The sequence below is a fragment of the Rhododendron vialii genome, chromosome 11a (assembly GCF_030253575.1).
Source record: "Rhododendron vialii isolate Sample 1 chromosome 11a, ASM3025357v1".
Classification (NCBI taxonomy): Eukaryota; Viridiplantae; Streptophyta; class Magnoliopsida; order Ericales; family Ericaceae; genus Rhododendron; species Rhododendron vialii.
The window spans coordinates 19,368,514-19,382,158 of NC_080567.1; the positions used below are offsets into that span (position 1 = coordinate 19,368,514).

The following is a 13,645-nucleotide window of genomic DNA, read 5'->3' on the forward strand; positions in this document are numbered from 1 at the left end:
AACATAATTAACAAAAAATCAATCAAACACCTTGCGGAATCCACGCTAATAAAGTTTTTGAATCCAGAAGAACGAAACTAAACTGCATATGTAAATGATATGATTGACACAATCTCCTTAAAACAAATTTCACTTCGCTACAGTGGTACAAATTCAGCGACGTCTAACTCCCATGATGCAACGATCCCACCTTGCAGAAGCAGCTCCACGATCCCACCACCTTGCACAAGCAGCACTATCATCCCACCTTGCAAAAGCAGTATTACAATCTGCAAGTTGGATGAACCAGGTAGAATACTGCAACTCTCTTGCTCTCTCTCTCTCTGAAGAACAAAAATTTGCTATGCCGAGCACATGCAGAGAAGAACTGAAAATTGCAAGTGAATTTTCTGTGCTGTGGAGGATTTTTTTATAAAGGCAATGAAATGACTGTTCGGAAACTGGTGCAAGTGCAACTGACGTTACACGGACACGGGTACGTGAATTGGATACGGGTGCACATCTAAGGGTCGGGTACCTCAATCCTGAAAAAAGAGGATTTGTGGATACGTGTCCGAATTTGGACATGGATACGGGGATACGCCACCTAATTTCCTAAATATTTTTGTTATATTTTTATACTTAAAGAAACCCGTAACTTCTACACGCCAAAAAAAAATTGAGTATAAAATTATCATGTCATCATATTCATAACAATAAAAACATAAAGTTACAGTCTCATAACTCATAAGTTTGCTAAGCATATGGACTAAGAAATTGGGACAGACAGCATACCTTGTAATTGGTAAAACTACGTTCAAGCTCTAAAGAGTCTTCGAGTCCACCAATTGGTTCTGTTACAGACAAGTAAGTCCTTACTACTTAGAAATATTGAGTTTTTTACAAAATTCAATTAGGTAATGAAGACATAGATTACCTGATTCACTGGTTTCCTGTCCACATGATCACACCATGGCACACTTCATCACATTTCTTTACATTTGATAGCATGTTGATACTTGATCCTGCAGTTTTTAGAATCTACTGTATATCCTTTCTATTTCTCCATAGTCCATACCAAAATGAGATTTACATTAACATAACATAGCAAAAGGCACATAGTTTAGATACATAATACCATAAACTAGTTTGGTTATGAAACCATCCAAAATACACAAGATACAACCTTGCATCCAACATTTGATCGAGAATTATATTACAAATTTACAAGCAAAAGAAGTCATTCCAAGCTGAATATTAAGTTATTAACAAAAGAGTCAAAAAACTAGTGCTTTTAAGTTATCATCCAGTAGACTTGTAGTCTAATTGCAAAAAGAAATCATGGTTGACACCTTCTTCTACTCACTTTGTTCTTGTTCCCCCCACCATCAAGGACCTCAACATCATCATCCTCGTCAAATCTCAATCTTTCAAGCACTGGTTCGTCAAGAGAAAGCTTCGCATGCTGCGTTACATCACCTCCTTCAATGTCAAATTGGTCGCCACCTGAAAAACATAAAGGTTAAAGCATAAATTTCTTAATGCAGTAAACATTACTATCCTGCTGGACTTCCTACTGTGAATCTGTGATACGTTATAATACAAATAAACTTACTTATGTCTCAAAACTTTGAAGGTCCGTCCATGTACTCCTTGGTTTTCCTTGACAATAAGCGGAAATTATAATGAACAAACACTAGATCTTTAGCTCTGATTATTAGTAGTCGGTTTCTTTTGATGTTTTGAGTCAAGGAATACGTACTCCAATTCCTCTCGCAACAAAAGGAAGAAGCTGGCTGCGAAAGTAGCTTAAATGCCAAGGCTTGTAGGAGTGGTGTTGAAGCCCCATGATTGGCCCACCATGAAATAGGTTCCTCATATCTTCTTGCATCAATTACATGAGCTTGTTCAAAATACCCAGAATCCACTAGAATAGGCTCCAAATTCCAAGTAAACTTGGCGCAAATCGTTAGTATCAGGAAATAACCGATTAAAGCATTGAGCTCTCATTAATGAGACCTCTCGATCCTCATGTGGTGATACCCGAGGAACTCCTTTACCACTTTGCAACCAAGCATCAAAATAGTATTTTGGGACTAATGAGTGAGCCATACAATGCAAAGGAGTGTTACTCTTGTTCCATCTACTCTCCAAAATTTGTTGAATTGCATCAAAAAATGGGTGATGGCCAACAAGTATGTCTTCGTGCTCATGTTCAAATATGATATTTTTCACATTCTCAATCATCGAATCCCACATGTCATATATTAGATGCAAAACAGGAGTGTCCATGTCAGCTTTCCTTAACATATCAATGATCGGTTCCGTGAATTTCAAAAGGTATTCTAAGTTATCCCAAAAATCATCATCCTCATCAACAATGTATTTTTTCACATTTCGAGCTTTATTTTCAGCCACAATGTTCCACCAACCCTATATACTTTCCAATTTGCATCCATAACCATTTTTTCAAGAGAACTCCTAACTGCCACTATCCTCTTGGCCATTATAATGCTAGAGGCAAACCTAGTTTCAGCCACACTCAATAGTTTCAAATCTGAGTATTGATTGAAAATATAAATTGCCATGCTATGGTTAAGAACAAAGTTACGAATATCATTAACTTTCGAAACCAAGTCTACGATCCACTTACATTGGGCATAGTGCGGTGATTTTGCTCCTGGATCACATATGTTCTTCGAGGCCAAATTTAGACTATGCACCACACAAGGAGTCCAGAATATATGTGGGAATTTGGTTTCAATGCTCAAGCCAGCCGCCTTGTAATTCGTTGCATTATCAGTCACTATTTGAACCACGTGTTCTTCTCCTATTTGTTTGATTGCTTCCATGAACAAACTTCCAACATACTTTGCATCCTTTGTGTTTCCGCTCGAATCAATGGCTTTAATAAACATTGCTCCCCCTACTGATGCTGCCATAATGTTAATGAGCTGTTTACGTTGTCTATCGGACCACCCATCCGAGCACACCGAAACTCCTTTTTTTCTCCATGTATCTTTGAATGGTTGGAGTAGTTTGTTGACATGCTCTTTTTGTTGTGATAACAAAGTTGTTCGAAGCCTATCATACGTAGGGGGACGATAACTAACAAGTCTACTATTTGCAAGAGTGAAAGAGTATTGCCTGAAGTATGGAGGCCTAGCAAAGTTAAATGGTAACCCATTGGCAAAAAACATCCGTGCAGCTTCTTTATCAGCAACATCTCTCTGAGTAGCATTAAATGCATCAGGTAAAGGACCTTGTGGAGCCATCCCCTTGCGTTTCTTTCGATGGGCAAGATCAGATCCCTCGGGTAGAGAGACATACGCTGCTTTGTTTTTTGCATTCAATTCTTGTTGGGCCTTTCTAGTTTCAGCTTGTGCATGTTCCCTCTTTATTGCATCAAATACTGCATCTAAAATAATTTTGCAATCCTCCACACCAGAGCTAGGAATCTTCAATAGATGACCCTTGACTTTGGTGTATGAATCGGTTACTACCTTGCTGCAGTAATTGCAAGACCAAATTCTATTTCCACCTCCACTCGTAGCCACATTAATAACTTTTACATGATTCCACAAGGGTTTATCATCAAATGCAAACCCTTGATTTGTCTTTGGACGAGCAGTGACCTTCTGTTTCCCTTTTTGTTTTTCTCTTGCAGAAGCTTGTGAAGATTTTCTCTTGCAGAAGCTTGTGAAAAAGACATGGTTAGAGAAATGCAAGAGAAGTGTTTGTAAAGGCTGTGTTTTTTTTATAAGTATAAGAGCAATTCTACAACCACATTCACTTTATACACCCAAATGCACACTCATATACACAAGTGTGTGGGCTCCACACATACTGCACTCTCCACACACTTGTGTATATGAGTGTGTATTTGGGTGTGTAAAGTGGTTGTGGTCCTAGAATAATTGTAAGTACCCCCAGTTCAAAAAGTAATAAATGTGTGGTAGAATTTGTTTGCGGTGTGGGTACCAGTGAAGGGATGAGGCTGAGTAAGCTAATTGTGTAAACAAACAGAGCCTTGTTAGGATAAATAAAAAAAAACAGAGCCTTGTTGGCCTTTTTTTGGCGGGATAATTGGCTTGTGACTCCCCATGAACATTAAATGCACAAGACAATTAGTCATGGTCCAATCCTCTCATGTTTGGAGTGTCTTCATATGGCATGATCATTGTATGGATGGCACACATTCATGATTGATTATATGCTTTTTTTTTGAAAACCAGATTCTATGCTTTACCCCTGATAAAAAAAAACTTTAAAAACATTTGATATGAATGGGTTTTTTTGGTCAGCATGATTGATAGTATGAATTATGGAGTATGGTTACTCAAAGTTTATATATCCTTAAATGACTATTTATATAGATAGACAAATTTTTCCTTCAAAAATCATATTTCTATAAGAACAATTAATTTTTCTGTTCAATGAATTGGATTAATTATATATGAAATGAATGGCTTCGATCATCGGTATGCATTCCGAGGCAAGTCCTACGATACATTGAGATTATCTATATAGAACAATTAATTTTAAATTTAATTGTAGAGACCCGTATTATTATTATTATTATTTTTTTTAGGCTATATTTTTTTTTTGTTTGTTTTGTTAATGTATAGCCCATCGAGATAGACAGTGCGGATATTCGGTGTGACGTGTTCGTGGGAGGATATAAGGGTAATTGTGTGAAGGGTGCACGTGTGAGTGTAGTGCGAGAAGCGGGGGATTGCTCCCCACTTCTACAATTTCCCCAGGAGACTACTTTCTCCCATTTCTCTTTTCTCACTCTCTCGGCACTCTCTCTCTCCTCCTCTCCTCCGAAAAACTTCCTCCTCTCTTCTCTCTTCGATTTCATCTACCTAGGGGGTGATTCCGGACAAGGCCCGAGAATTAAAGTTGTTATACGGCGCATGGGCTTTCCGAATATCCAAGAAAAATCATGATCGGACCGCGTGGGAGCTTGGTTGACTTGGTCAAAGGTTCGGGTTTTGCTCAAAACCCATGAGGTAGGGATCTCTTACTCTTGTTATGCGTTTATACGGCGTTTATGTACCTAGATCGTGCTTTGTTTCGTTGTTTGAGGTTGTTTGTTCCATTTCCGAAATTCTGCAGAAACAGGGTCTTTGTTTTTGGGGTTTTACGCCTTCTTAAACTCATGATTGAATTTTGGTTCCTTCGTATGAAATAGAGTAGACTTAGAGCCCGTTCTAGTGCCGCTAGAATCACTCGAAACTGTTGAGAATTGAATTTATGGTGATATCTAAAATACTGGTCTGCAATCTGTCTCGTTTTCTGGGTTTCAGCCCACTTCGAACGGCCATAACTTCCTCGTCCGATGTCCGTTTTATGTAAACTTTATATCGGTTCGAAGATCTTGAAGTCAGCTTTCATTTGCCACTGGAATCATCTTAAAACTCTTAGTACACAAAAAGTTATGATCGATTGAGTGGAGGTATGTCAATCTGTCAGGCAGATTCGTGTAGCCTCGGTAAACCCCTGTTTAACCACCCTTGGAGTGCAGATTTGACTAGGGTTCCTTTGCGTCTTTCAAAGTTCATTCAATCGCCCAACTATTGGGACTGGAATCACTCAAAAATATTAAGAACTCGATTTATAGTGATTTTTAGAAGATTGCCCTGTAATCCGAAAATCTGGGCAGCTCACTGTGCAGCGTTTTTCATTGTTTGGCTATGGTTAAACGACCCTATTGGTTATGGGTCCTTATAGGTTTTAAAGATGGGTAAGTTGGTGATGTTTCGGTGTTGGAATCATTGAAAAATATTGAGTATGCTATTTTTAATAAATTTTTGAACATGGACTGCTCTGCTGAAAATCAGAATATCTGAAAGATCGTATCGTACGACTCGTCGAACGTGTCTGTGCCATTGATTTTTCGTTAGCATAGTTGGAGTATCGTCATAAAGGCTATAGTAGCGTAAAAGAGTCCGTGAGCATCGTAGACTATAAGAAATATCGTGACGTGCGTAATTAGTAGAGAAGTACTTGTTTGATTAAATGGAGAAATGACTGGATGGTTTGATGCTTGTAACTTGGAAATACGAATTGAATGTGAATAACAATCGGACACAACGAGAACATTCGGGGCCCATCGACGGGTGGGTGCCTGGCAGGGGATATCAGGGTCCCATAATTAGCCTGGCAGGAGCTAAAAGCTCATATTTAACACTCAAGGTCCAACCTTCTAGGTGGACGCTTGGCAGGGGATATCAGGGTCCCATAATTAGCCTGGCAGGAGCTAAATGCTCATATCATTTGCTTTCAGGGCTCGTTATCGAGTAAGTGCCTGGCAGGAGCTTAGGCTCAGACACATGACACAAAATTGGTTTATAAAGTTGATGAAAGAGATTCTGATGACTGATGATAATGAGAAATGGGATTTGGTGATGAAATGTGAAATGTGAAAGATTGTGAAATTGTACGAGATGTAATGAACGGTACTAAAGCTGTTGTTTATTTACTTAGAATGATGTAGGAATATTGATGGTCCTTGTTTGACATATGAGCAGATAGATCCTTCATATAGGTAGCCTAGAATCCCTGATCATAGTGTGCTGCTGCTGACAGTCTTGTGTACTTGGGCTTATCTGTCGTTACTCTCTTACTCTAGATGCATAACTCATCATATTTTCCTATAACTTGCGTATAGATTTCTCTACTGGGCGCGTGTATGCTCAACCCTATCATTTTCAGGTGCAAAAACAAGAAAGTTGGCATGGCGTGCATATCGTGCTTGTTGATCATGACTTTCAAAGGTATAAAAGAGGCGATTACTTGCATTTGATTTGAAAGAAGTATTTTGGAAAGGCATTTGTTACAACCGTAAGATTATTTTCTTCGGTCATTGGCATTTCGATAATTTGGGGCAAATGAGCCAAAAATGTAATATCTGAATCTTATTTGTGAACAGTAGAAAGGAAGATCTTTTGGGTATTAATTGTATTATTGCGATGACTTTATTTATCAAAAGAGTATTTTTTATTTATGTTGAAAATCAAGGGCGTGACAACTTGGTATCAGAGCGTCTAGGTTTGAATACTTTGAGACCGTGGGGAGATTTTTAATCTCATGGGTTCAAAAGTCATTGCATATTTTAACAAAAACATGTGTGTGCTTGCATGACCGACTTTTGTTCACCGGTGTGGCTTTGCATTTACGTTTTCTCTGTTAAGTGGAATACTGGTGACCCTTGTTTGGGAAGAATGGAAGTTTGGTCTGTGCGTAGGGGGTGTGGCGGCATTTGTTGTCATTGTTGTGGTTTCCGTTAGCAGTCTTGTTACTGGATTCTACGTGGTAAGATACCTTTTAGGTGAGCTGGAAAGTCGTGAAGGATTGTGGTCGCTATGCGTAGTGGCGAGGTCGATATGTGAGAGATGATATCGGTTAGTATGTAATAGAAGTGTTTGACTGTTAGTAAGATTTGTGAACTAAGTACTTGATGTGTTTTATTTGGATTGTGCAGATTACTTGTTAAATTTTAAATACTTTAAGTAATTTTTTTATGTGAAGTGAGGTGTATCATAGCTAGAGGATTGAACTAGTGAGTGACTTGAATGTGTTTGAAGGGATGATATTTTGTTGCGGTAGTGATTGTGGTTTGTTATTGTTATGGTAGTTATAGGGGTAGTGATTTAGAGTATTGGTAAGGCGGGTGGAACACTTGTGGAGAGTTATAAGTATCTGAGGTTGACTTAGGAAGATGAGGGTTATAGGTAGGGTGTCTAGATACAGTATGTGTCTCCTGGACACCCAGGCGACTACCGAATAGATCCAGTTGGAAGATGCGCTTGATCACCGCTCCTTCTAGATGGAACTCTCGGGAAGTCAATTGGACACTAGGTTTATACTTAGGGGTAAGATCTCTAGGTTTGAGACAGATGTCTATATATAGAAATTTTGTAGAAAATGATGTGCTATGGTGTTGTTGTAGTCATTGTAGGGATTGCCGTAGTGGTGATGTTATGAGGAATCGGTAGGAGAATATTAGTTGTGTTATTCGGAGAGAGGGAAAGTAAAACGATAGTGATGTAACTTAAGTCAAATGGTCAATATATGCAAGGTAAGGAAATTGTTTGAAGTAAGGGCGATATGAGGTTGAACTATTAAGGGTGATAATGAAGTGGAGTGTAGTTGGTGCCTTTAGTGGGAATGGTGCGAAATTAGTGGTGAGCGTGACTGCTAGAATAAGATTGATTCTTAAGTGATGAGATGTTGATAGGTTGCAATATTGTTAAAATAGAAGAATGATTTGTATTGATGATACGTGCACTTATGATATGACGTTTAGGATTGTAAATGTGAGAAGTACGTGATTTGATTTGACAGAATGAATGAGAAAGCTCGAGATTGGTAAAGTAAATAGACACGGTATAAGGTTTTGTGAAAGTAAAAGGAATAAGATGACTGTTGGGCTTCCTGAAGCCATGAATTATAAAGTAGTGGATACTTGGTGAGTCCGTTGGACACTCGGGGAGTTCGTTGAATACCTTTTGAATCCGTTGGATATTGAGTGAGTGTTAATGCGTGAATATGTGGTTGGTGTTGTGTAAGACATTAAATTGTACGGTTGATTTTCAGGAGATATTCATGTATGAAATGTGTTGATATTTCATTTAAGTGCTTGATCTGTTGTGTAATCTGAATGTGTGAAATTTGCCCTTAAGATGCAGTCCAGAATTGGTAAAAAGAGTTATGGGGATACAAAGAGGTGTGAGTTAGAGATTGTGGTTAGCGGTTTTGATTTATGTGTATTGAGTATCTATGTATGAAATTATTGGTGTTCGGTTAATGGAAGTGTCCTATTGATACATCTGAAGATCGGGTTGAAGTCAAAACTTTTTTTTTTTTTATCCGAATGAGAGTGATGTTGTATGAAAGTTGATTTTTAGTTTAGTTCATTTTGGAAAATAATACCGATACAAGTTTGGAGTCGGCTATGTCATGCAGATGTGAACCTTATCTTAAATTCGTTACTATGTTGTCTAAATTGTCGTTACCCTTAAAGACTAGGTGAGGTGCATAAGATTGATTGGTGATAATAAAAAAAAAAAAAAATTTGTAAATGAACTTTTCCTGTTAAATTCTATAAAATTTTGCCACAAGGTGGACGTGTTTCGATGATTTTTCAACTACGGAAACTAAAATTTTCAATGGATCAAGTTTTCCGTCAAAATTGCTTGGAGGTGTGTGATATTGCACTTTTACTATGAGAATGGTGAGTGGAAAACTCATTATTGTTGTTTAATTCTAAATCTCATTGTGTCGGACACGTAGACTTTGAGCTAACGTATGCCTTTAAAGGGAACTTGTCTTGAGTTAGCGTTGAGGCTCATTAGAGCTTTGCTTATGTGAGTCTTGAGAGCGAGAGTAAGTTGAATAAAAAGAAAGGAAGTGAAATAGAAACGTATGAGAGTTGACCACTTTATTAGCGTACATGAAGAGTCTTATAAACCTCAAGGGAGAGAAGGGAAAATCTTAAACTTGTTAATTGTATATGGCTTGGCAAGTTGTTGAGTTACGATGTCATGAAGTTCTCCTTTGTGTTTGAATACTATCCTTAGAACCGGAACTGATTAATCGGAAAGAGTGAAAATGGATACGGTTTGGGAGACCAAAACTGATTGCTAACACGAGTAAGATTCAAACGAACACGGCAGCTCCTTCATCGATGTGTGTGAACCTTAGGATCTGACGATCGCTTTGGTAAGAGGTGATACAAATTGATTGTGGCATTGTAGAGTTCATTGCGTCTTGGACACGAGAGTAGATGGGTACGAAACATCATGAGTGGACACGGTCTTGTGGATTAGAGTTTTTCTTTGATGATGTGTTTTCGTAGGTTTGATTTAAATTTCGAGGACGAAATTTCTTTAAGGAGGGTAGGATGTAGAGACCCGTATTATTATTATTATTATTATTTTTAGGCTATATTTTTTTTTTTGTTTGTTTTGTTAATGTATAGCCCATCGAGATAGACAGTGCGGATATTCGGTGTGACGTGTTCGTGGGAGGATATAAGGGTAATTGTGTGAAGGGTGCACGTGTGAGTGTAGTGCGAGAAGCGGGGGATTGCTCCCCACTTCTACAATTTCCCCAGGAGACTACTTTCTCCCATTTCTCTTTTCTCACTCTCTCGGCACTCTCTCTCTCCTCCTCTCCTCCGAAAAACTTCCTCCTCTCTTCTCTCTTCGATTTCATCTACCTAGGGGGTGATTCCGGACAAGGCCCGAGAATTAAAGTTGTTATACGGCGCATGGGCTTTCCGAATATCCAAGAAAAATCATGATCGGACCGCGTGGGAGCTTGGTTGACTTGGTCAAAGGTTCGGGTTTTGCTCAAAACCCATGAGGTAGGGATCTCTTACTCTTGTTATGCGTTTATACGGCGTTTATGTACCTAGATCGTGCTTTGTTTCGTTGTTTGAGGTTGTTTGTTCCATTTCCGAAATTCTGCAGAAACAGGGTCTTTGTTTTTGGGGTTTTACGCCTTCTTAAACTCATGATTGAATTTTGGTTCCTTCGTATGAAATAGAGTAGACTTAGAGCCCGTTCTAGTGCCGCTAGAATCACTCGAAACCGTTGAGAATTGAATTTATGGTGATATCTAAAATACTGGTCTGCAATCTGTCTCGTTTTCTGGGTTTCAGCCCACTTCGAACGGCCATAACTTCCTCGTCCGATGTCCGTTTTATGTAAACTTTATATCGGTTCGAAGATCTTGAAGTCAGCTTTCATTTGCCACTGGAATCATCTTAAAACTCTTAGTACACAAAAAGTTATGATCGATTGAGTGGAGGTATGTCAATCTGTCAGGCAGATTCGTGTAGCCTCGGTAAACCCCTGTTTAACCACCCTTGGAGTGCAGATTTGACTAGGGTTCCTTTGCGTCTTTCAAAGTTCATTCAATCGCCCAACTATTGGGACTGGAATCACTCAAAAATATTAAGAACTCGATTTATAGTGATTTTTAGAAGATTGCCCTGTAATCCGAAAATCTGGGCAGCTCACTGTGCAGCGTTTTTCATTGTTTGGCTATGGTTAAACGACCCTATTGGTTATGGGTCCTTATAGGTTTTAAAGATGGGTAAGTTGGTGATGTTTCGGTGTTGGAATCATTGAAAAATATTGAGTATGCTATTTTTAATAAATTTTTGAACATGGACTGCTCTGCTGAAAATCAGAATATCTGAAAGATCGTATCGTACGACTCGTCGAACGTGTCTGTGCCATTGATTTTTCGTTAGCATAGTTGGAGTATCGTCATAAAGGCTATAGTAGCGTAAAAGAGTCCGTGAGCATCGTAGACTATAAGAAATATCGTGACGTGCGTAATTAGTAGAGAAGTACTTGTTTGATTAAATGGAGAAATGACTGGATGGTTTGATGCTTGTAACTTGGAAATACGAATTGAATGTGAATAACAATCGGACACAACGAGAACATTCGGGGCCCATCGACGGGTGGGTGCCTGGCAGGGGATATCAGGGTCCCATAATTAGCCTGGCAGGAGCTAAAAGCTCATATTTAACACTCAAGGTCCAACCTTCTAGGTGGACGCTTGGCAGGGGATATCAGGGTCCCATAATTAGCCTGGCAGGAGCTAAATGCTCATATCATTTGCTTTCAGGGCTCGTTATCGAGTAAGTGCCTGGCAGGAGCTTAGGCTCAGACACATGACACAAAATTGGTTTATAAAGTTGATGAAAGAGATTCTGATGACTGATGATAATGAGAAATGGGATTTGGTGATGAAATGTGAAATGTGAAAGATTGTGAAATTGTACGAGATGTAATGAACGGTACTAAAGCTGTTGTTTATTTACTTAGAATGATGTAGGAATATTGATGGTCCTTGTTTGACATATGAGCAGATAGATCCTTCATATAGGTAGCCTAGAATCCCTGATCATAGTGTGCTGCTGTTGACAGTCTTGTGTACTTGGGCTTATCTGTCGTTACTCTCTTACTCTAGATGCATAACTCATCATATTTTCCTATAACTTGCGTATAGATTTCTCTACTGGGCGCGTGTATGCTCAACCCTATCATTTTCAGGTGCAAAAACAAGAAAGTTGGCATGGCGTGCATATCGTGCTTGTTGATCATGACTTTCAAAGGTATAAAAGAGGCGATTACTTGCATTTGATTTGAAAGAAGTATTTTGGAAAGGCATTTGTTACAACCGTAAGATTATTTTCTTCGGTCATTGGCATTTCGATAATTTGGGGCAAATGAGCCAAAAATGTAATATCTGAATCTTATTTGTGAACAGTAGAAAGGAAGATCTTTTGGGTATTAATTGTATTATTGCGATGACTTTATTTATCAAAAGAGTATTTTTTATTTATGTTGAAAATCAAGGGCGTGACATTAATGAATTGTTTAATTGTCTATAAAATGAATGGTTTCGTTCAATGAATTGGTGCACTATTTGCTACATCGAAGAAGATAACACCTCTGTGTTCGAGATTACGAGTTAGTTATCTTCCTTAAAGCACCATACCTGGTATTGTGTTTGAGATTATCTGAGTGAAATGATCGAATAATTCACACACAATAAGAACGAGGGCGATAAGAGAATTGTTTAGAGTCTTTAGACTTACATATTGATGTTACTCTTTATGAATCTCTCTCTCCATATGTTGGAGATTATTTGATTCAAGTGTGTGTGTGTATATATATAACAGAATGTTGATCGCTTAGAATTTTTTTGATGTTATTCTGTATGATACTCTCACCCTCTATCTCTCTCCCTATTTATCCCCCCCCCCCCCCCCCCCCCCCCCCTCAGATTATCATACTCATTTGTGTATATATAGTTTGGGGAAGCATGGGGGCAGCAGCGTGCTGCTGTGCCCCGTTTGTGGGCCCACCCCAGTCTCGCTCCAATGATCAGAAGCGTTCACTTTGTAGAGCTCGTCGAGTAAAACAACTGTGCAAAAAAATCAGCTTAATTGGATATCATTAAGTGCCTGATCAGAGCCCATATAACTCTCGGTCCATGGGTTACAATGGATTTCATCCAGTGTTTCGGATCCATTCTTTTTAAGATAAAAAGGTTTCGATTAGGCACTTAATAATATCTAATTAAGCTGATTTTTTGCATAGTTATTCTACTCGACGAGCTCTACAAAGTGAACGCTTCCGATCATCAGAGCGAGACCGGGGTGGGTCCACAAACGCTGCTGCCCCAGCAGCCCCCCCACTTCCATAGTTTGGTAACCAATGTTATAGAATAAAGGGATAACATGTTTCAATACATTATCTATCGTCTACGTTAATACTATATGTAGGCTATGTTCTTCCTAAAAAGTCAAATAACAATTAAAATTATCATCGAATTTTGAATTTTTTTTTAATAAAGACGAAAAATAAGCCAAAAAGCCTCACAATTTTTGAATTTTGTTGACTAAAGACGAGAGTAGGCCTGTCAATGGGCCGGATCCGACAGGTCCGGATCCGATAAGACACAATCCGATCCGGATCCGATAAGACTCAAATCCGATAGTGGTAATCCGGATCTGAATCCGAAAAATCTGGATCCTATCCGAAAATTCGAATCCAATCCGGAAACTTTTTTTACATAAAAAATTTTGGCAAAAAAAAAATTTTTTTTTCAAAAAAATACAATTCTTTTTTTC

The 13,645-nt window shown here is 38.6% G+C and overlaps 1 protein-coding gene and 1 long non-coding RNA gene across 2 annotated transcripts; one reads left to right on the plus strand and one right to left on the minus strand.

Moving 5' to 3' along the window:
* Window positions 1-2,369: 2,369 nt before the first annotated feature.
* Window positions 2,370-4,114, minus strand: LOC131306961 (uncharacterized). The gene is made up of 2 exons (XM_058333392.1): window positions 4,089-4,114; window positions 2,370-3,756 (listed from the first exon to the last, which is right to left on the minus strand). The coding sequence occupies exons 1-2, from the start codon at window positions 4,112-4,114 to the stop codon at window positions 2,370-2,372; spliced, it is 1,413 nt and encodes a 470-aa protein (XP_058189375.1).
* A 643-nt stretch (window positions 4,115-4,757) lies between these two features.
* LOC131307334 (uncharacterized) lies at window positions 4,758-12,360 on the plus strand. Its single transcript, XR_009194099.1, has 2 exons — window positions 4,758-4,994; window positions 6,700-12,360. It is a non-coding gene; the product is annotated as an uncharacterized LOC131307334 (long non-coding RNA).
* The last annotated feature ends 1,285 nt before the right edge of the window (window positions 12,361-13,645 follow it).